At 41.5% G+C, this 23,075-nt stretch overlaps 1 protein-coding gene across 1 annotated transcript in view; it reads left to right on the top strand.

The window, feature by feature from the left end:
- The window catches only part of smchd1 (structural maintenance of chromosomes flexible hinge domain containing 1), a 256,400-nt gene that overhangs the window by 5,576 nt on the left and 227,749 nt on the right, over positions 1–23,075 (top strand). The window contains exons 2-11 of the mRNA XM_085992795.1: positions 4,051–4,126; positions 8,749–8,910; positions 9,058–9,140; positions 9,740–9,873; positions 13,145–13,259; positions 14,568–14,687; positions 15,203–15,369; positions 16,212–16,302; positions 18,900–19,110; positions 20,076–20,193. Of these exons, the coding sequence (XP_085848921.1) occupies positions 4,051–4,126; positions 8,749–8,910; positions 9,058–9,140; positions 9,740–9,873; positions 13,145–13,259; positions 14,568–14,687; positions 15,203–15,369; positions 16,212–16,302; positions 18,900–19,110; positions 20,076–20,193 (1,277 nt within the window). The remainder of the gene's footprint in view (positions 1–4,050; positions 4,127–8,748; positions 8,911–9,057; positions 9,141–9,739; positions 9,874–13,144; positions 13,260–14,567; positions 14,688–15,202; positions 15,370–16,211; positions 16,303–18,899; positions 19,111–20,075; positions 20,194–23,075) is intronic.

Below are 23,075 nucleotides of genomic sequence, written 5' to 3'. Positions count from 1 at the left end.
GTTAAGAGTCAACCACATTGCTGTGGGTCTGGAGTCACATGTAGGCCAGACCGGGTAAGGATGGCAGATTTCCTTCCCGAAAGTACATTAGTGAACCAGATGAGTTTTTACGACAATCCAATAGTTTCATGGTCACCATTACTGATACTAGCGCTTTATTCTAGATTTATTTAAGTAACTGAATTTAAATTCCCCAGCTTCCGTGGTGGGATTTGAACTCGCGTCTCCGGATCATTAGTCCAGGCCTCTGGATTAATCTTTCCCGTTCCTTATCGGATTTATTGGTGAATATCTAATATGACTTCTCGTTTTAGACTCTCCTGCAAGTGGAAACATCGGGCTGGATCTTGCTGTAAAAACAACTGTGTTAACGACGCACATCGTTATTAATGTGCAAATTGGCCAGCAAGTTCAGGGGATTAAGAGATGCAATTTTAAGCAAAGTATTTTCCAGCAATTTGTTAATGATGTACAAGGGGCGATCCATTAACCGCACAGTGTGTAAGTGGCCTGGTGGTTTACTGGGTAATTGCCTACTGCAGTTCAACACCAAATCCAGACTCAATTAGCTGAATGAGGCAGCGTTTGGCCTCAGTGCCCTGCTGCTGGGGTATGGAGGGGACCTATCAGCTGTCATGTGGAGATTTCTGTCTTCAATCACAGATTTGCCATTAGATCATTAGTATCCCATTTTACACAAACTATTTGAAAATTGTGCTCAGTTAGGCTGTTGCTGGGTTCCAAAGCGGACTTTTAATTCTTAAGTTAATGTACCCACTCTTCTTTGTGAGAGTTTCTTTCTTGGATGAAAAACTGTACTTCGCATTAGTTTAGACTTCCAGAGTTAATGCACTGTCCGCCCTTAAATTGTAAATCAGCCATGTTTGGTCACAAGGCTGACCAAATGACTTTAGAACTGACGTTTTTACCTAAGCTGTCCTGCTTTTGTTTGAATTGGAAATTGTTGTCCAATTGTTTTGAGTCAGAAATGGAACATTGTTTCCACTATGTCGATGCTTACAGGGCCCTTAGCTGCTGTGTGGACAAATAACAGAGTGCCCACAACGCCTGGTCTGCACTCAAGGCCTCCATAATCAGCACTTGTGAAGAGACGCTCGGTCACTCGACCAGGAAACACCAAGACTGGTTCGAGAATGACCAGGAGATCCAGGAGCTAATAAGCCGCAAGCGCAAGGCATTCCTGATCTGGAAACAGCAACAGAACTCGAGAGCAAGAAAGCAGCTCTACAGACGCCTGAAGGCCGAGGTCCAACAAAAACTCGCGACCTAAAGAACAGATGGTGGGTGGAGAAAGCGCAGCAGCTAGCTGACAACCGCGACGTGCGTGGATTCTTTAGCGCAGTCAAGACCATCTACGGTCCAAGCACCCAAGGCCCTTCCCTACTGCGGGCCAAGAACGGAGAGGTACTCGTCAAGGACAGAGGGGCAGTCAGTGCCTGCTGGAAGGAGCACTTCGAAGATCTCCTTAACCGAGACTCTGTCTTTGATGTGAGTGTCCTCAACTCCATCCCGCAGCATGCTACCCGCCACCATCTCGGCACAACCCCAGCCCGGCATGAGGTTGAAAAGGCCATCCGACAACTGAAGAACAACAAGGCCTCAGGAGCAGATGGAATCCCCGCCGAGGCACTAAAGCATGGTGGAGAAGCACTACTGGCGCGAATTCATGAACTCATTTCTCTTATCTGGAAGGAGGAGAGCATGCCAGGGGATCTCAGACACCGTAATTGTGACCATCTTCAAGAAAGGTGACTAGTCCGATTGCGGTAATTACAGAGGAGTTTCCCTGCTGTCTGCCACAGGGAAAGTCATCGCAGGAATCCTCCTCAGTCGCCTTCTCCCAGTGGCCGAAGAGCTCCTCCCAGAGTCGCAATGCGGATTCCGTCCACTAAGGGGCACAATGGACATGATCTTCACCGCACGTCAATTACAAGAGGAATGCAGGGAACCGCACCAACCGCTGTACATGGCCTTCTTTGATCTCACAAAGGCCTTCGACACTCAACCGTGAGGGATTACGGAGTGTCCTCCTCAAATTTGGCTGTCCTCAAAAGTTTGTCACCATCCTCCGCCTGCTTCACGACGACATGCAAGCCGTGATCCTGACCAACGGTTCCACCACAAACCCAATTCACGTACGAACCGGGGTCAAGCAAGGCTGTTATTGCAACAACGCTCTTCTCGACCTTCCTTGCTGCAACGCTCCATCTCCCCTTCAGTAAGCTCCTCGCTGGAGTGGAGCTAATTTGCAGAACAAACGGGAAACTGTTCAACCTCCGTCGCCTCCAGTCCAGATCCAAGGTCGTCCCATCCTCTGTCGTCGAATTACAGTATGCAGATAACGCTTGCGTCTGCGCTCACTCGGAGGTCGAACGCCAAACCATCAACAACACCTTCACCGAAGCGTACGAGAGCATATGCCTTACACTAAACATCCGTATGACAAAGGTCCTCCACCAACCTGCCCCCGCCACACAGTGCTGCCCCCCGATTATCAAAATTCACGACAAGGCCTTGGACAATGTGGACCACTTTCCATACCTTGAGAGCCTACTGTCAACAAGGGCAGACGTCGACGACTAAGTCCAACACTGCTTTCAGTGTGCCAGTGCAGCCTTCGGTCACCTGAGGAAGAGTGTTTTTGAAGACCAGGACCTCAAACCCAGCACCAAGCTCATGGTCTACAGAGCAGTAGTAATACCCGCCCTCCTGTATGCCTCAGAGACATGGACCATGTACAGCAGGCACCTCAAAGCACTGGAGAGGTACCACCAACGCTGCCTCCGCAAGATCCTGCAAATCCATTGGCAGGATAGGCGGACCAACGTTAGTGTTCTTGCTCAGGCCAACATCCCCAGCATCGAAGCTTTGACCACGCTCGATCAGCTCCGATGGACGGGTCACATTGTCCACATGCCCGATACGAGACTCCCAAAACAAGGGCTCTACTCGGAGCTCCGACGCGGCAAGAGAGCCCCGGGTGGACAGAAACACTTCAAGGACACCCTCGAAGCCTCCTTGAAAAAGTGTAACATCCCCACCTGGGAATCCCTGGCCCAAGACCGCACAAAGTGGAGGAGAAGCATCTGGGAAGGCACTGAACACCTCGAGTCTCTTCGCCGGGAGCAAGCGGAAGCCAAGTGCAAGGAGCGCATGTGAACTCAAGCACCCCACCCGCCCTTCAACCACTGTCTGCCCTACCTGTGACAGAGACTGTAGGTCCCGCATTGGACTCATCAGTCACCTGAGAACTCCTTTTTAATGTGGAAGCAACTCATCCTCGGTTCCGAGGGACTGCCTAAGAGAGAGGACAAATAATTGGTTGAAAGTATCCTACACTACCACCAGCGACAGGATAAGGCTGACCTCTTAGCTGCTTCCTGAGCATTTCTCAGTCTGATTCCCATTGATAGCATATGTAAGGTTATCATATGGGTCAATTCTCACACCTTTACTTAAAAGTATTTGTTTGGGTTTATTTGTTGCACATCAGAAGACCTTTGGCATATTAGTCTGAACCAGCTGGTATCATTTCTGCAATGGTGCTTCCCCACCTTCCCCCGCGCCCTTTGAGTTTGTACTATATTGGTGTGCTGCAATGGTGTGTACAGGATTTGAAATGAAACAAATAAATTATTTGATAGGGTGGTCTTCATGCTTTGAGTGATGGGCGTTATCCATATGCTGCGATGCTACCCATTTCTCCTCACGGTTCCTGCAAGGGCATAGTTTAGGGTAGGACTTGGTGTTAACTAGTTTTTTTAAAATTTCGGGTCAATGCACTGGTACAATGGTGCAGATCCTGAGCATCATACGGTGTGGATTGGTAGACCTTACTGGGCATCACCCAAATACAGCATCATGAAGACTTTTTCATATGCATGGTCAATGTGTGGTTTTCACTGAGCCTGTCAAATTAGGCTATACTTCTTTGGTGTGTGGAAGATGTATTTCATTTGATGTGAAGAGGACTCTGGTCAGGCAAAACTGACTTTTCATGTGCTTAACACTGCTTTTGTTTTTTTTCAGGCTTTTGACATTACTACAGAAAAGAGCTTTGTAATTACAACGACAAATAGGAAAGAAATCAAAAATCAAAACTTCGGTAAGCTTACTTGAAACTTGGATTGTTCTTTTTGGTGAGATGCAGTAGCCAAATTTTACATAACATTGGATACTTCATCTAGTTGCATGGCTGAGTCTGAACAAAAATCATATGTATTGTACTTGCTATATGTAGCTTGAGTCTGGTGTGTTGTGTAACTGGCCTAAATGACACAAACTGTGTCAACTGCAAGCAAGTGATATCTTGCAATGAGATTTTTGGATACAACAAAATGTGTAATTATTAGTTGTGAAATTCAAATAAAATGTCAAACTTGCCTGAATACCTAAATCATTCTACTAAATAAGCATAGATTCTTTTGATTATGATGTATATTCATGGTGATATAGGACATTGCATTTATTAATTTTTGCTGGTATACAGTACTGCAATTGTTTGGAACCCTGCTGCACTTTGTCCAAGTGGCTGCTCTTTGTGTATGAGTATAGACAAATGGTATTACAACCGAGCCCAGTCCTGTCCTAATCAGCTGACTACACATGCTGCTTTCCCATAGAGTTTACTGGATAATGGTCAGAAGTAGGAATCCTGGCCAATTCTTTTCCTATCTAGTCTGAAGCAGCTGAGGCTAATTCTTGTGCAAATACTGCCACTCGGATGCGCTTACTCAGCACAGATCAGGAATTCAACATGTATTTTCTATCTTTACCAGCTAAGTCATGGATAGAGTCTCATTGGTTATCATAATGTGGACAGATTTACCCTTCTACACTGCCACTATGGCTGTTGTGCTTAACATGCTCCAAGGTTTGTAAGCCAGAAAACTGTGTTGCAGACATTCTTCTGAAAATAGTTTAACTTTCTGGTGTGGATATAATAGCTGAAACAACTTTTGAAGTTTACTATTACAAATTTGAGTGGGGAGTTGATGGTGTAAAGGATAAGTGCAAGCCCTTTTATTTTCCCTGCAAGAGGAGGAATATCTACTCAGATTTTTTCCTACAGTATCAATCTTTTCAACCTCTGGTGTCCTTCACAATGAGCTTTGACACTTCACCCAGGTTTCTCATCTATATATTTTAAAAGTGAGTGGTTTCAGGATTCCAGAGGTGATGCCACTGTGAGCATAATGTCACGTGATAAATTGGTTAGGATGGGGCATCACCTAATGTTATGTGTCAGCCCCTCACTGAATATGGAGAAATCTCACTGTAAACCTTTTAAGTAAAAGATCACCATACTAGGCATGCATAACACATCTAAGTGAGCAGAACCTGTCTCATTCCAATGGACTCTGCATGTTACAGAAATGTAGCTGCAAAGAACAAGTTCAGAAACAGAGGAAGAAGCCATAACTGAAAAGGACAAATGCGCACAAGAAGAAGCCAATAAACCCTTAACGGCTTGAAGAAATCCTCACTGAGCGAGAACGCGATCAACCACCCCCACTCCACTGCGCCATAATCCGTTGATGGTCCCTACACACTATATATTGGGAAGTGCTGCCAGCACAATTGTACAGAGAACTGGTGATATTCTCCTAAAACATAGTCTACAGATCTCACAATCGGCACCCACTCTGCCATAAAAGTGTTGGTGACCTTCCTATTAAGCCACTTGACTGGAAAATGCTCTCCACCACCATGAATGAAAAACCCCAACTCACCATATGAGGAATTGTAGACATTCATGAGTTTCACACACATTCTTGATGTACACAAAGCAAAATACAAGTAAGTTGGCTGTAAAGAAAAATGTAACTCTAGGGTGAATGCTGTATTTGCTTGTGGGTTCTAGAGGGTAATGTTTTTTTTCTCTTCCCCACCGCCCTGATGTTTTTCAGTTAAGGTATTTACTGTAGAGGCATCTGTGTAATCCATTTCCTGAAAAAGACAAGTGAACTTATTCTTGTGACAAAGCCAGGGGAATCTGCTGAGTTTGCTTTGCCCCTACATTGGTGTATCCCTCTCTACCATTCATTCCACACTCTGTCATAATAATAAAGACTGAAGTCAACTTTAAATATTGTTTCGGCTGTTACATCCACACCGTAAAAAGACCAGACGTTGAGTGGTTTTCAAAGATTTTTTTTATCTGTTCCTGAGATGTGGGCATCGCTGGCAAGGCCAGCATTTATTGCCCATCCCTAGTTGCCCTTGAAAGTGGTGGTGTGCTGCCTTCTTAACCGCTGCAGTCCTTGTGGTGAAGGTACTCTCACAGTGCTGTTAGGGAGGGAGTTCCAGAATTTTGACCCAGTGACGATGAAGGAACGGCGATATATTTCCAAGTCAGGATGTTGTGTAACTTGGAGGGGAACTTGGATGTGATGGTGTTCCCATGCGCCTGCTGTCCTTGTCCTTCTAGGTGGTTGAGATCGCGGGTTTGGGAGGTGCTGCCGAAGAAGCCTTGGCAAATTGCTGCAGTCCATCTTGGAGATGGTACACACTGCAGCCACGGTGCGCCGGTGGTGGAGGGAGTGAATGTTAAGGTGGTGGATGGGGTGCCAATCAAGCGGGCTGCTTTGTCCTGGATGGTGACGAGCTTCTTAGTGTTGTTGGAGCTGCACTCATCCAGGCAAGAGAGTATTCCATCACACTTCTTACTTGTGCCTTGTAGATGTGGAAAGGATTTGGGGAGTCAGGAGGTGAGACACTCGCTGCAGAATACCCAGCCTCTGACCTGCTCTTGTAGCCACAGTGTTTACGTGGCTGGTCCAGTTTGTTTCTGGTTAATGGTGACCCCCAGGCTGTTGATGGTGGGGGATTCGGCGATGGTAATGCCGTTGAATGTCATGGGGCGGTGGTTAGACGCTCGCTTGTTGGAGATAGTCATTGCCTGGCACTTTTGTGGCGTGAATGTTACTTGCCACTTATCAGCCCAAGCCTGAATGTTGTCCAGGTCTTGCTGCATTCGGGCATGGACTTCTTCATTATCTGAGGAGTTGCGAATGGCACTGAACACTGCAATCATCAGCGAACATCCCCACTTCTGACATTATGATGGAGGGAAGGTCATTAATGAAGCAGCTGAAGATGGTTGGGCCTAGGACACTGCCCTGAGGAACTCCTGCAGCAATGTTTTGGGGCTGTGATGTTTGACCTCCAACAACTACAACCATCTTCCTTTGTGCTAGATATGACTCCAGCCAGTAGAGCGTTTTCCCCTGATTCCCATTGGCTTCAGTTTTACTAGGGCTCCTTGATTCCACACTTGGTGAAAGGCTGTCTTGATGTCAAGGGCAGTCACTCTCACCTCACCTCTGGAATTCAGCTCTTTTGTCTATGTTTGGACCAAGTCTAATGAGGTCTGGAGCCGATTGGTCCTGGCGGAACCCAAACTGAGCATTGGTGAGCAGGTTATTGGTGAGTAAGTGCCGTTGGAAGGTGTCATCGACAGTGCTATCAATCACTTTGCTGATTGTTGAGAGTGGGCTGATGGGGTGGTAATTGGCCGGATCGGTTTGTCCTGCTTTTTGTGGACAAGACATACCTGGGCAGTCTTCTACATTGTCTGTTCGATGCCAGTGTTGTAGCTGTACTGGAACAGCTTGGCTAGAGGTGTGGCTAGTTCTGGAGCACAAGTCTTCAGCACGAGAGCTGGGATGTGTCAGGGCCCAAAGCCTTTGCTATATCGTGCGCTGAGCCATTTCTTGATATCACGTGGAGTGAGTCGAATTGGCTGAAGACTGGCTTCTGTGATGGTGGGGTCCTCGGGAGGAGGCCGATATTCACACTGCACTTCTGGCTGAAGATGGTTGCAAATGCTTCAGCCTTGTCTTTTGCACTCGCATTGAGGATGGGGATATTCAGAGCCTCCTCTGCCCATTAGTTGTTTAATTGTCCACCACCATTCACGACTGGATGTGGCAGGACTGCAGAGCTTTGATCTGATCAGTTGATTGTGGGATCGCTTAGCTGTCTCTATAGCATGCTGCTTCCGTGAAGGATTTAATCAGTTGGTTTTCAAATTCCCTTGGAGTAGGTTCAGCACATTAGTTATGGTAGCAGGTTTGCAGGATAAATTTCTGCCCTCTTTCTCCCCCCCCCCCCCCCCCCCAACAAAAGAATTAACTCAATTCCCCACTTTAAAAAAAAACTTGTTTATTGCTGTGGAATATTTAAAATTTCCCAATAAATTGTATAGCTCTTCAAACTAAATATTTAAAGGTCTATGGTCAAAAAGATGAAAAGAAATGCTCCTGGCTATATTAATTTTTATTTTAATTATGTTGAAGCCAGGTTCCCCAAAATAGTTTTTTTCTGGATGCTGTCTTTCTGAATGTTGTCTACTTTAGGGTCTACCACATGTAGATCAAGTCTATTGTGGTTAAACTTCATTGAATATGCTTGTTTAAGTTATCTTATGAAAATGCAAAATTAATGTGTTAGTACTTTGTATGTTAAGATGGTTCTTGAACAAAATATTTTGCACAGATGCAGCCTCCTCTTCTATCTCTGTTCACAGATGTCTGACTTACATGGTGGATTACATATCCTGAACGTATATGGATCTTGAGTTAGAAGACATTTGGATTCCCTGCCTTGTAGTGGCAACTCACCCATTTTTTGTGTTGCACATAAATAATGTGCACATTAGAATTTTAAGCTGCTGTACATTAATTGAAAATGTATCTAAACAGTTTGTATTTTTTTCAACTTTAGATAAAAGTGTCAAAGATGGCACCACCTTGTATATACTTTACTCAGTAGACCAAATACTGCCCTCGGCAACAAGGGAACGCATTGACTTTCTTCCTCACTATGATACATTGGTTAAAAGTGGCATGTACGAATACTATGCCAGTGAAGGGCAGACTCCTTTGCGTAAGTATGATTTACACCATTTAATTTGAGTAATATTGTGGCAAATAATTCTAAACTGAGATACTGTTGTATGTTGCTTGTTCAGAACTTGCTTTATGAAAATCTAGCCAAACACACAACTAACCTGATTTTTTTTTAAATAAACAGCATTTGCCTTCGCTGAATTGATAGATAATTCACTATCTGCAACAGCCAGCCGCAAAGGAGTTCGTAACATACAAGTCCGACTGGTGAGTAAAATAATATATTAAAAATCTTGCACCTACGTGTACTTCCTGCCAACTTTTTCCATTATACATTCCCATATCCATGTTTATAATGGAAACTGCCTATAATTACTTGTGCTGTAATTCTACTCTCCTGCCAACGGAGGTGCTGCAGCCACTTCACTGGGGAGAGGTGTAATTACAGCATAACTTAAGCAATTTCCATTATAAATGTGGATATAGGAATTTATAATGGAAATATGAAAATAAGGGCAGAATGTATTGCAGGGATATGGGGAAAGAGCCGGGGAGTGAGAGTAACTGGATTGTTCTTTGAAAGAGCTGGCGCAGACTTGATGGGCTGAATGGCCTCCTTCTGTGCTGTACTTATATTCTTATGTATGACTTCAAAATAGGGACTGAATTACAGTTGTGCACCCTGGTCCAATTATCTCCCATTCTCCAATCCTGCCTCACCTGCACATTACAATTGTACTTAATTCCTCACGTGCAATACCATGGGAAATTGACCAGTACTAATATTATATCTATATATATATATCTAATGCTCCCCAGATTATACACTGATATTCCAATTCTAATGGTCTATTTCTCCTTTTTAGTTGTTTGACGAATCTCAAGGTAAACCAGCAGTAGCTGTAATTGACAACGGGAGGGGAATGACATCTAAGCAGCTTAATAACTGGGCTGTGTATCGGCTGTCCAAGTTCACCAGAACAGATGATGACATAGAAAGGTTTGTTTCCAGATATAGCACAGAAATTCACTTCAGCTTGATACATATTTTTAAGCTGATAAAAGTTACTAACTCAAGTTGCTCATTTTACTGTTTAAATGAGAACAGCCATTATAGAATTAATTAACTATTGTAGCAAATGACCATGAATGAGTGCCAAGTACTGTGCTGAGTTCCCGATTGTGGTATTCTTGAAATAGAAACAGATATCTCCTACTTTATTATGATTTACAAACTTATTTGAAAGATTGTCAAGTTCCAAATTGCACCCTAGAAATAGTGATATAGTGGGAGGGATTTAGGCTGCTTGAAATTGTTATCCAGGTTAAAAAAAAAAAATGGTGTCGACCTTTTTGCAAGACATTTTGGCTCTGATATCTTGGATCACTTATATAGTTGAGTCCCAAATCCCTATGCCTTAGAGTATCTTGATCTAGGTACGATCTCAGTTACATGCCCAGGATAATGAACAGTGCAAACTTTCTGTTAATTGCTTTTAGCTGCTGTAATTATACTGCACTGCCATAGAATTTCTCTCCAGTCTTCAGTAAACAATAGAATATCACAACATTAAATTATTAAGCAAATTAAGTTTACTAAAGATGAACAAGATTATGTATTTATAGTAGAAATTGTTTTATCTGTCTTGAAATGAAAACAAAAGATGTTGAGCTCTTTTGTAGAATAATTGTGTGTACATACACAGCATTTTTTTGTTGTATTGTTTACTACTACAGAAACTGATACAGGTATGGACTATTTTCTGGAGATTACCAAAGCGACATTCAGCTTTATCCAGCTTAACTATCCTCTCAATCTGCTCTTTCACTATCCTTAAAAATTACTTAGACTTTGTGGATTTGAATTGCTGGCCACTCAAATTCAAACTGAACCAATAACACAGCAGTGTTTAAGTTTGACCTTTATGGCTTGGTTGCTGTTTGAACCAGTAACTGCAGAGAAAAAAACTAAAGGCCTTGCAAAATTGTATTGATTCAAACTTGGTACAAGAATTTTACTTGCAACAATTTTTTTAAAAATTTCTTATGTACTATGACTGGATTTAAATGAACAGCAGACAAACTAAATCTAGACAAACAAAATAATTTTCTCAACCCCCACAAAGCTGAGACTTGCATAATGTCCATAAGGGCCTCCTTCATTTTAATTTAGGTACATTCCATGGTGGGTAAAGACCATGGGGAAAATAGTGACCCTGAACCTTTTTACTAAAGTATGAATCTAAAGTAAGCCAGTCTAGGCCACCCCACCAATTGAATAGGTTGAGAACAACCAAACAGCTGAGCTGGAGGAGGTAAATGTCCTGCTGAAACTTGTACCAGTAATGGAGTGGAAATTGGGGCACCTTGAATGCTAATGAGAATTGGTTGTCTTTTGACTGCTGCTGCTGTGAACCTAATTGAGAAAGCGCTAATATATCGATAGGAAAGCAAACTAAAGGTCAAAACCTTGTGCTTAAGGTGAGTAATGGTTTATTTTTTTGTACAATTCCCCTTTCAAATTTTTTTTGAAAATTATGGTGAGTGCTTGCACTGTCCTACCCAACCTCCTTTTAGTTTTCTGAGATGCATACCATCTGGACCTGGTGACATTTCTACATTTAGTCCTATTAACCTTTTTTAATACAGTTTCCATTTGACTCCAGTTTTCTTCTGGCCTTATTCACATCCTTCTTAAGTACTCCTACAGGCCCACTTTCCCTATCCTCTGCAAACTGAGGTAAAGTTACTTATTAAGCATCGCCATTATTCCCTTTTAAATAGTCACCCTTGTCTCTTACTGATCCCACCACTTCTATAACTATCATTTTACTTGCGCTTATAAAGGCTCGTACAATTTTCCTTGACTCCTAGTGTTCTTTCATATTCCATTTTGGCTCTAGGATCTCTGTTTATTGCCCAACCTTTGCATCTCCTTTACTTCTAGCTTAAATGTATTTAACCTGTCCCTTATGTATCTTGTGGTTAAGGATATCGCACTGCTGTCGCCATTTTTATTTAAGTTATAATCTGAAGTTATAATCTGAACCGAGTCCCCTTCCGTCCCACTGTAATTAACTGATTATCATTTCAGTATCTTTTATCTTGGACGTTTATCAATGTTATTTACTTGGGCTATCGTCACTATTTCACACGTATTCTCCTACCTCCTTTATTCCTGGGGTGAAGCACCGAGCCTGCACTCTAACTGACTTTTGCGAATTATTGGCATAACCCAAATCTCACGACTCTTTGGCACCGTGATGTTGTAACACTGATGTTATGCTGGCTACATTTTGATAAATGTAATTGATTTTTAAAATTGTAAACCATGTATAACATAATAAAATGAGTAAATCATATAAACCTTATACCAGTTATGTGCAGGAAAGGGCACAGACACCTCCTTTGTTGTGCATTTCTTGTGATTAGTTGAAACACATTTTTGTCGAGTGAGTGGGTTGTATTTAGTAAAAATGGATTTTGATTTATTATTGCTAATGACATCTTGAAAGATGTCAAGAACGATCAACAACCTGGAGGTGAGCCTCATTTAAAACTTAATGGGCAACTTGCTATTACTACATGGTGCCTGGTGCACTTTAAATATCTGGTGGTAATGCTATTACAGTAGTAGAAATTAAACTGAATTTACTTTATTTCCACGTTTTGGATTTTGCTTACCCTTATGCTCAACCTAGTGTTTTTCAGCACTGCAGTGTCTCAGGTGAAGGACCAAGTTAATGTTGAAGTTACTCATCTCTATGTAATGTTGAGTAACATAGTATTGATTATAAAGAAATTGTAAGAATAGGAATCAATCAGAGATGGCATGGGTATATATAACTATATATGTCGTACAATAATTGCCCTTCATTGCTAAAATTACGATGTGGGGTCAAAATGATCTGCATTCAAACAATTGAGGAAAGCTGTACTTCGTTCACTTTTTTAAGCTCTGAATTTAAAGGAGCATTTTAAACTTATTTTTCTTAGCAATTGTTCATAGTAGCTACTCCTCTGCATTAAACAGCTTACTTGAAGGTCAGTTTAAAGGTAAAACTGTGCTCAAGGGACAGCTAAAAGTCATTTTATAGGTATTATGGAAGCATTTGGAGATTTCGAACATTGCATATAATTTACTCCATATTGGTATTGACCAGATATAACGTTAATGTAAATGGAAACTGCAGTAAGCATTTAAATTGTTCACTAAGCCTGATCTTGTTTTTGTCTGAAAAGATAATGAAAAAAAAATCTTTTTTCCTCAGTGACCATTCAGGATATGTTCGTCCACCTGTGGTGCCTCGTAGTCTCAATAGTGACATTTCCTATTTTGGTGTTGGTGGGAAACAAGCAGTTTTCTTCATTGGCCAGTCAACTAGAGTAAGTTTATAAATTTTAAAGCCATTAGCAAGAGTATTTCAATTCAACAGTAAAAGATTAGTTTTAGCAACTTCAGCCTTTAAATTTAAAGTAATTGAGTAGAGCGATGTTTTTCTTTCAAAAACCTCCTGACAAAAGTGTAAATGTGTTCTTTCAGTAAGTTGATTTGAAACTGGGTGCACAGAAAAAACTACCGTGATAAAATACCTCATTAAATTGATCCTGGTGTTTTCCTTAGGCCTAGATATGCCTTTATAATTTGTGGTGGCATGTCCAGAGCCTTCCTCATAAGAGATGGTAGACTGTGTGGTTATGTAGAAAATCTTTAGTCAAAATACCTTCTCTAGTCTATACAGGTAGACTATCCTTTATCCGAAAACCTCGGGACCAGCCGAGTTTCGGATAAAGGAGAATTTCGGATTTCGGAAGGGGGGTCGGCAGGGGGTCGTGCGCACGACTTACGTTGACGCTCAGCGTAAGTCAGTCGGGGTCGGCGGGGGTCCATTGGGTGAGTTCAATTGCTCATCAGCCTTAAGGTCACAACACTGGCTTTCTTTCTCTAAATATGAATCGGTAAGTCCACTGAGACATTAGGATATTGTGGCTCCTGTGTTATTTTCATGCTCTCTCTGAAGTGGGGGGGGTTGTCGGGGTCTGCGGGGGGGGGGTTGGCGGTTGGCAGGGGGGTCGTGCGCACGACTTACCCTTTATCCGAACTTCTGAAACCGGAACCCTTTTCGTTCGTACGCACGACTTACGCTGAACGAAAAAACCTTCGGTTTTTAGAGGGTTTCGGTTTTCGGAAGTCCGGATAAAGGGTAGTCTACCTGTATAAGATGATGATGTAAAACAGTGTCTCAGTAAATCTCTCTCACTGTGACTTACTATGATAAGTCTTTGAATCATAAAAATTTATGGCACAGAGGAGGACATTCGGCCCATCGTGTCTGCCGGACACTATTGGTTAAATAGAATTTTTTTTAAAAACCCACGTCGCTAACAGTACAGAAAACCATGTATATAAATAGGATATACTGAACATGTCTGAATTGAATTTTGGAATGCCCACTAATTTTACCTATAAAGATGAGGATGTAACTTACCAGATTCCGGACAGTAGTTTGTGAAGTGCTCGGGAGGGGTTAAAAAGAAAAATTGGTGTTAGTTCAAGAACACAATAGGGATAATTATCACTATCTGGCTACTGTCTGATTTAATTATTTTTTTTAAATGATGTAAAACATGGTCTGACGAGGATTTCTTTTGTTTTGCATGTTTTAACGAAGTCATTTTTGTGTTTTTCTGAAGATGATAACCAAACCATCAGATTCTCAAGATGTACATGAATTAATACTTTCTAAAGATGATTTTGAAAAGAAGGAAAAAAATAAAGAAGCAATATACAGTGGGTTCATCAGGAACAGAAAGGTAAAGTGACAGTTTGAGTTTTTGAAGGCTTTCAACACAAATTAATAACATTAATTAATCCTTTAAACGGATTATTGTTAAGTGTGAGGGGATTGCTGTCTAGTCTTTGTGACTCCACCCCTCACTAGGCTTTTGTGAGTGATGCAACCTGTTCAAATGAATGTATTCTAGCTTTCCTATTGATAAACCTGTATAATAATGTGATACCTGGGTCGTCTCGGAGAGGGACAGAGTGGAATCTCGACTACAGTTGAATAAGTTTGCTAACTATACAACTGGCGACTTAATTTAGAGGAACCTGAGGTGGTTTAACCACTAACAATTCTGGATTGAATTTAAATGGGTTGGAAACACAGGTTAATTGGGAATTTTTATACGTGAAATGTTGGTTCTGGGTGCAGTATGTAGTTGGGTAAAGAAGGTGACTGTATTTTGAGATTCTAGTGCTAAAATATTGTATGGTCATAAGTGATGACATTTGTTATGAAATGTTAAATGCTATTTTTTTTAAATAGCCAACTGATTCAATGCATATCACCAGTGAAGATGAACGATTCCTTCATAGTCTCATAATGGAGGAAAAAGACAAGGAGAACTTTACTGCAGTAGTAATCACAGGAGTCCAGCAAGCCCATGTACAGTACCTGAAGAGCTACTTTCATCTCTGGACTAGACAACTGGCGTAAGTGACAAAAGATAACTTTTGTGTAATCTACCGTTCAACTTTTAAGTCACCAGCATTTCACATTAAACTTCATGCCAGCATCAACACAAACGGTATCGAACCTTCCTATGGCTTTGCAGATGCGGATATAAATACAAGTTACCCTTTCAGTGTGAACCTGGTTTCCGTCCCACATATGTAGTTAGAAATATTTGGGACTGATTGTAAAGTACATTCCAAAGGGACTCATAAGGTGGGGATAGCCATGTAATAAACTTTATACAACAAAATTTATCTTCGATCTTCCTAAAGCATTAAACTGCAAGGTTGTATGTTCATGAGTAATGGTATGCCCCAGTATAGCGCCTGGATTGTTGTGTGCGCTATTGTAATTTTCAAACCTTCCTAGCTAGATATATTTGTTCTACTATTATACTTCGTCAAAGGATTTAAGACTTGAAGAATACCCTGCCTATAGACCATCCTGAAATGGTAACCAGAGAAGTTTTGTTTCTGGACAAACCCTAGAAGCCGAAATGGGGTATTTTTGTCTTAAGACGCAGTTGTCTAAACATTGTAATGCTAATACCCTTGCATACAGCATAATATCCTGACCTTGCGATTAACATTCTTGAAGTATTACTAGATGTAAATTTTCTCGTTCATGGAGAATACAACTGAAGAAGAAAAGATTGCCTACTACCACTAACAAATTAAATTTTAATTTTTTAAGAAAAGATTTTGATCCAGTCATTATTTCACAAAGATTATATGTATTTAACTTTGTTGCAGTTGTTATTGGATTACTGTCAATTTTAACTGATTTATGAAAAATGTTAATATTTTTGCTTTACTTTTAGCCACATATACCATTACTATATTCATGGACCTAAAGGAAATGATATGGAGCTTTCTAGAGAAGTAGGACCCTTTAGCAACATTGATATAGAGGTAAATTTGTAACATTAGTTTTCAGGCAATCTCCTTGAATGCGTGTTCATTTGAGAGAAAATCATTTTATGGGTTCATTCAAAGACTATTTGACTTTAGTTTTCGTAGTGGAAAAGAATGGTGAATTTAAAACGTCTCATTTTCTTCTCTATTTTCCCCAATCATTTTTGAAAGTCAACATCCAAACAAGCAGTATAATTTTTTAAATAAGCCTGTTGCTTCATATTGCATATCTATATTAAGACCTTTTTTTGCTATTTGCCTTATTGACAAAAAGTACTGATGACCTAATTTGGCATGAGGAGAGCGAAAGAGCGTATCTTGGAAGAGTTACTGAGCCAAGAATGTGAAGGACCTGAATTAAAATAGATTATTAGATCACCCAATTTCTTTATAACTAGTTTGAGTTTTAAAACCGATACTGATAATGAAACTTAGTCACTGTGTGCTGTAATTATGGAACCTGATTTGGTGCTAATGTTAGTTCAGTTACGTAATTACGTGAATTGGAGGGTAGCTAATGTTGCCCCACTATTCAAAAAAGGTGGTAGAGAGAAAACGGGGAATTATAGACTGGTAAGCCTGACATCGGTAGTGGGGAAAATGCTAGAGTCCATTATAAAAGATGTAATAGCAGAGCACTTGGAAAACAGTAACAGGATTGGACAAAGTCAACATGGATTTACAAAAGGTAAATAGTGCTTGACTAATCTAATTTTTTGAGGATGTAACTGGTAAAATAGATAAGGGAGAACTAGTGGATGTGGTGTATTTGGACTTTCAGAAGGCTTTCGATAAGGTCCCACATAAGAGATTAGCGTGTAAAGTTAAGGCATATGGGATTGGGGGCAAGGTATTGACTTGGATAGAGAACTGGAAGGCAGACAGAAAGCAAAGAGTTGGAATAAACGGGTCTTTTTCCGAGTGGCAGGCAGTGACTAGTGGGGTACCGCAGGGATCGGTCCTAAGACCCCAGCTATTCACAATATATATTAATGATCTAGACGACGGAACTAGATGTAATATCTCCAAGTTTGCAGACGACACAAAGCTGGGTGGGCGTGTGTACTGTGAGGAGGATGCCGAGAAACTCCAGTATGATTTGGATAGGTTGGGTGATTGGGCAGAAGCATGGCAGATGCAATATAACGTGGCTAAATGTGAGGTTATCCACTTTGGTGTCAAAAACTGTAAGGCAGATTATTATCTGAACGGCAATAGATTGGGAGAAGGGGAAGTGCAACGAGACCTGGGTGTCCTTGTGCACCAGTCGCTGAAGGTAAGCATGCAGGTGCAGCAGGCGGTTAAGGCGGCAAATGGTATGTTGGCCTTCGTAGCAAGAGGGTTTGAGTACAGGAACAAGGATGTCTTGCTGCAGTTGTACAGGGCCTTGGTGAGACCACATCTTGAGTATTGTGTGCAGTTTTGGTCGCCTTATTTGCAGAAGGATGTTCTTACCATGGAGGGAGTGCAGCGAAGATTCACCAGGCTGATACCTGGGATGGCAGGAATGACTTATGAGAAGAGATTGGGTTGATTGGGCTTATACTCGCTGGAGTTTAAAGAATGAGAGGGGATCTCATTGAAACTTATAAAATTATAACAGGACTAGACCGACTAGATGCAGGAAAGATGTTCCTGATGGCCGGTGAGTCCAGAACCAGGGGTCACAGTCTAAGGATAAGGGGTAAGCCATTTAGGACAGAGATGAGGAGGAATTTCGTCACCCAGAGAGTGGTAAACCTGTGGAATTCTCTACCACAGAAGGCAGTAGAGGCCAATTCATTAAATATATTCAAGGAGTTGTTAGATATAAAGGCTAAAGGGATCAAGGGATATGGAGAGAAGGCAGGGACAGGGTACTGAATTTGGATGATCTCATTGAATGGTGGAGCAGGCTCGAGGGGCCGAATGGCCTACTGCTCCTATCTTCTATGAATCTGTATTGCAAAAGGAACAATTTTAGTTGATTTTGATGGTTAGATTTGTCTCACCTCTTAATCTATAATAAAAACAGAAAATGCTGGAAATACTAAGCAGGTCAGGAAGCATCTGTGGAAACATTTTTCCCTTAGCAAAGTTATTAACACATTGTGCTTTGGGAGTTAGGGTTGAGTTTGAAGTGACCTTGCACCATAATTATGATTAAAATGATATTTTTCATGGGAGGACCTAAAAAGCAAATATTAACATCAGCACTAAGTTAAATGTTGCCAAGAGATCTGTTTACGAAATACATTTTTTTCAACGAGATCCAGCTAACATCACTGGGGTGGTTACTTGCTTGGAGAAGTTGCTGGCTCTGATGATGTCAGGGAGCTGAACTAACAGACACAGTCATTAAGTCTGTTAAAGCCATTTAAATTTAATTTGGCTCCCTTGGGCTCCTTAAACTCCAAACTTATTCTCCTGATTTGTCAATGACACTCGTTTAAATATAATTTTAAAATGCGGAAAGATTAAAGTAAGGAACAGAGCGTCCATTCATTGTGAAATTTTTCTCTTGTAAGCAGATCTGATGATGTGACTATGTTTAATTGTTTTTATTGCAGTGTTTTCAGTTCTAATGTGCCTTTTCATGTCCCATTTTATATTAGATCTCAATGTTTGAGAAGGGAAAAGTCCCTAAGATTGTGAATCTAAGGGAAATAAAAGATGACATGCAGACTCTCTTCATCAACACTGCTGCTGACTGTTTTGAGTTTAAAGCACACGTAGAAGGAGAAGGTGTTGTAGAAGGAGTAATACGTTATCATCCTTTCCTGTATGATAAAGAAACATACCCTGAAGATGTTAGCTGCCCATTTTGTAAGAAGACTTTTCATTTGAACTGGTTCAAATGGTGGGGGAGGGGCTTATTAGTTTCCTAATATGGATCGCTGTTTAAACAAAATTCTTAAATTTGCAGACTTCATGAGGGAAGGAAAAAAGTTACTGCTATGCTGTTTTATATGTTGATCAGAATTTTCTCTCCTTTTTCCTCTCCCCCTCTTAACCCCTCCAAGTTTCGGTCTTAACATGTATGTAAGATAAATGTACAGTCCTAATTTGTTTTTGTGCTATTAAGATTGAAATATCTTGTGTAACTACCAAACTGCAGTTCTCCAATGATGTGAGCATCACAGAAGTTCATTTTAATCATTCCTCATTTTTAAACTTAAAGTAAACCATGCTGTGCTTACATAGTAACTTATTTCAGAAATAGATATTTGAGAGTTTCTTGTTGTCTCTGGCAGGAAAGTGCAGGCAATTCTGAAATATTTTTCAATGAAGAGAAGATTCCAAAGAAACGGGGGAAATTGCATAGTTAATCCTGTAAGAATTTTGACTAAAATCACTGCTTTTAGTTTTGGGTGATACATTTTATGTTGGGTTTTCTGATGGACCTTAACATCTGCAACAATCTGATTAGTGGACAGCACGCTGCATGTGCTTGCTATGTTACATTATACTGTGGGTGATGGAAGCACTAGTAATGTTGGGGAATTGTTTTTCTTTGTCTCATGAAGTTGCAAATATGCTTGTCTGGCTTTTTATTTGAAGCTAAATTTAAAAACTTGGCTTCATATGTGAATTTGATGTATTTATGTATTGTGAAATTACAAATGTTCTTAGCTTTGGTCAACAACTTGTAACTGTTTTATGTATAATATACTTTGGAGTACAAGTAGTAGCTGGAGAATGGAAGGAGGAGAGGGAATTGGAGTGTGCTGTATCTAGACTTAAATTTTAAAATCTTTTGAAGATAATTGAACTTTGTTATGACTTTTTAGATGTGGGTGATGATGATGAGGAAGACTGCTATTCTGTCGATAAAGGGGCCAGAGGAAAAAGGCCAATATTTGAATGCTTTTGGAATGGAAGATTAATTCCCTACACCACAGTGGAAGAGTAAGATTAAGTTTTTTACTTTTTTTTTGGTTTTGTAATTTTTTTTCACCAGTTCTCCTTTCCTCTCCTGAGTCCTTAATTATTTTGCTGGGCTGTGATTCCACAGACACTGGGGCTTCTGATAACTCGCTCTTTATTGCTAGGAGTCTTGGCAGTAAGTGTTAGCAGACTATTCGATGCAAGGTCATCACAGCCAATCCCATCCTGATTTGGGACGTTTTCTATATTAAAGATGCTATATAAATGCAAATTATTGTTGATACACCTGTACTCGCACAAAGGGACACTTTATAGAGATCAGAAGCAGGAATGCAGAATGATTTCTGCCTCCCCTTCCACTGTCAAGGCTTATGAATAATTGTGGTGCTCATATGACCATTGCAGTTGTAATCAACTAATACACCAGGTTACTGACCACCTAGCTATTCAATAGATAACCTCAGCTATCGGGGAACACATTGCGTAGCTGTTGTAATTTTGCCTGTACAGGAGACTTTGGTTTATCCGGAGGTTATATGTCCGGAATACTCGATCTAACGGCAAAAATCAGGAGCCGTTTTCTATAAGTTTTTTTAGTTCTCGTTGCTTTTTTTTCCCAGTCAGGCACTGCAAGGTCTGTAGCTATAGCAACAGCTTCAGTTAGAGACGCTTGCAGCTGCAGCCGACTGTTTTGAAGCTGTTGCTAAGCAACAGGGTTTGTTGATTCACACGGAGCTTTTCTGTTCCGTATCTCTCAACATTAACGCTGGTATGTCCGGCACTTTTGATGGTACGGCACCAGCTCGGTCCCGTCGGTGCCGGGTATCAAAGTTTCCTATAATATGGGCCCAGAACTTCGGGTCTCCACGGGTGAGTACGCACGGGGTACTCCCCCGTAGGCCCAATGAAAGTACCGGTTTCCTGCATGCACTGCGCATGCGCGGGAAACCAGCACTTCCGTTCCCCTGAAAGAAGGGGTTCAGAGTTTGAACGCGTGCGCGGGAGAGGCTGCGCGTGTGCATCGAACTTACTTTTTTTGCAGGTTTTTCTGTGAGGGTAAGTCTCCAGAATGTTACACATTTAAAAAGCAGGCGTAAGGCCTGCTTTTTACAAGGTAAGTGGTGAATTAATTAAAATTAAAACATTTTTTCCACGGGTTTTTTATTTTTAAATACTTTAAAGAAAGGTAAGTTTATTTTTAGCCCCGTTAGAAAATAAAATTATTTTTTTCAAAAATTAAAATTATTGTTTAAAATAGTTATTTCATGTAATTTATAGTTTATTTAAAAATGTGATGTTTTTAAAAAATTTATTTGAAGATTTACTGCTGTTTTGGGGCAGTATTATTTATAAGTCTTGACAGTTCTTCCTGTCAATCTTATGAATGGAGCATTCCCTGCTCCGATTGGCTCCCCATGGCCCACGTGATCCCAGGGGACGCATTGAACTAACTGCGCCCCTGGGATACGCAAGCACTGCGCGCCGGCAGCTAGACCAGGCCCCGGATCGGAATTCCACGGGGGCCCACAGTTCAACGGCTGGCGCGCAAGCTAAGTGCAGATCGGGGGCTTGCACACGCGGGAAGCCACTGACCCGAATTTCTGGGCCATTGTAGCTATTAAAAGGATACAAAAAAGAGCAACCCGAATGATTGAGGGGATGGAGGGATTAGATTTTGAGGAACAATAATGGGCCGTATATTCCGATCCCTACGGGTACGTACGTGCTGTGTACACACCCGTAGGGACATTGGAAATGCCAGTTTCAGGCATGCCAAGCGCATGCGCTGAAAACCGGCATTTCCGATCTGTTGACAGATCCTCCGGCTACCCTGGAGAAGGGCCTCTGCGGGCGATAGCTCCACTTTCTGGAGACCCTCCACCCGCTGAAAACCCTTAGAATACTTACGCCTGGTAAAAACAGGCGTAAGGCCTGCTTTTACCAGCATAAGAGTTGTAAAAAGTAAAAAAAAAATGTTCACTCATTTATCAAATGTGATGTTTTTTAAAAATGTATTTGAAGATTTAGTGATGTTTTGGGGCCCGTAGTATTTCTAAGTTTTGACAGCTCTTCCTGTCAAACTTATGAATGGGCATTTCCCTGCTCCGATTGGCTCCCCATGGCCCACGTGATCCCAGGGGACGCATCGAACTAACTGCGCCCCTGGGATACGCAACCACTGCGTGCCGGCAGTTGGAGCAGGAGCGGAAATCCATGGTGGCCCACAGCTCAACGGCCGGCACGCAAGGTAAGTGCAGGTCGGGGGCTTACACCCGCGGGAAGCCCCCGACCCGAATTTCTGGGCCATTGTATTTTAGTTTTTCCCTTTTTAGATGTTGGCGAACACAGATTTTTGTCCTTGTCATTGTAACTGGTCACCAAGTTATGTGCAAAAGTTGTTCTGGTTGATTTCCATCGCTCTCCTCATCCTGGCTCCCCACTTTGGGAAGGTGTTGGCCTCTCCTTACTTATAACTGCAGCTAAAATGTCACAACTTATTGTTTGCAATATTTCACAAGTGAACTTGGATCTTACTAATCCATGCCACAGTGGTTTTAAAAAAAAAATCATTCATGGGATGTGAGCTGCATTTATTGCCCATCCCTAATTGCCCTTGACAAGGTGGTGGTGAGCCGCCGCCTTGAACCATTGCAGTCCGTATGGTGAAAGTACTCACACAGTGCAGTTAAGGAGGGAGTTCCTGGATTTTGACCCAGCGACGATGAAGGAATGGCGATATATTTCCAAGTCAGGATGCTGTGTGACTTGGAGGGGAACTTGGAGGTGGTGGTGTTCCCATGCGCCTGCTGCTCTTGTCCTTCTAGGTGTTAGAGATCGCGGGTTTGGGAGGTGCTATTGAAGGAAACTTGGTGAGTTGCTGCAGTGCATCTTGTAGATGGACG

Source organism: Somniosus microcephalus, chromosome 7, assembly GCF_052327205.1.
Source record: "Somniosus microcephalus isolate GS21.2 chromosome 7, FLI_Smic_1.0, whole genome shotgun sequence".
Taxonomy (NCBI): domain Eukaryota; kingdom Metazoa; phylum Chordata; class Chondrichthyes; order Squaliformes; family Somniosidae; genus Somniosus; species Somniosus microcephalus.
Note: the sequence above shows the minus strand (reverse complement) of the source record. Positions and strands in the feature narration are given on the sequence as shown.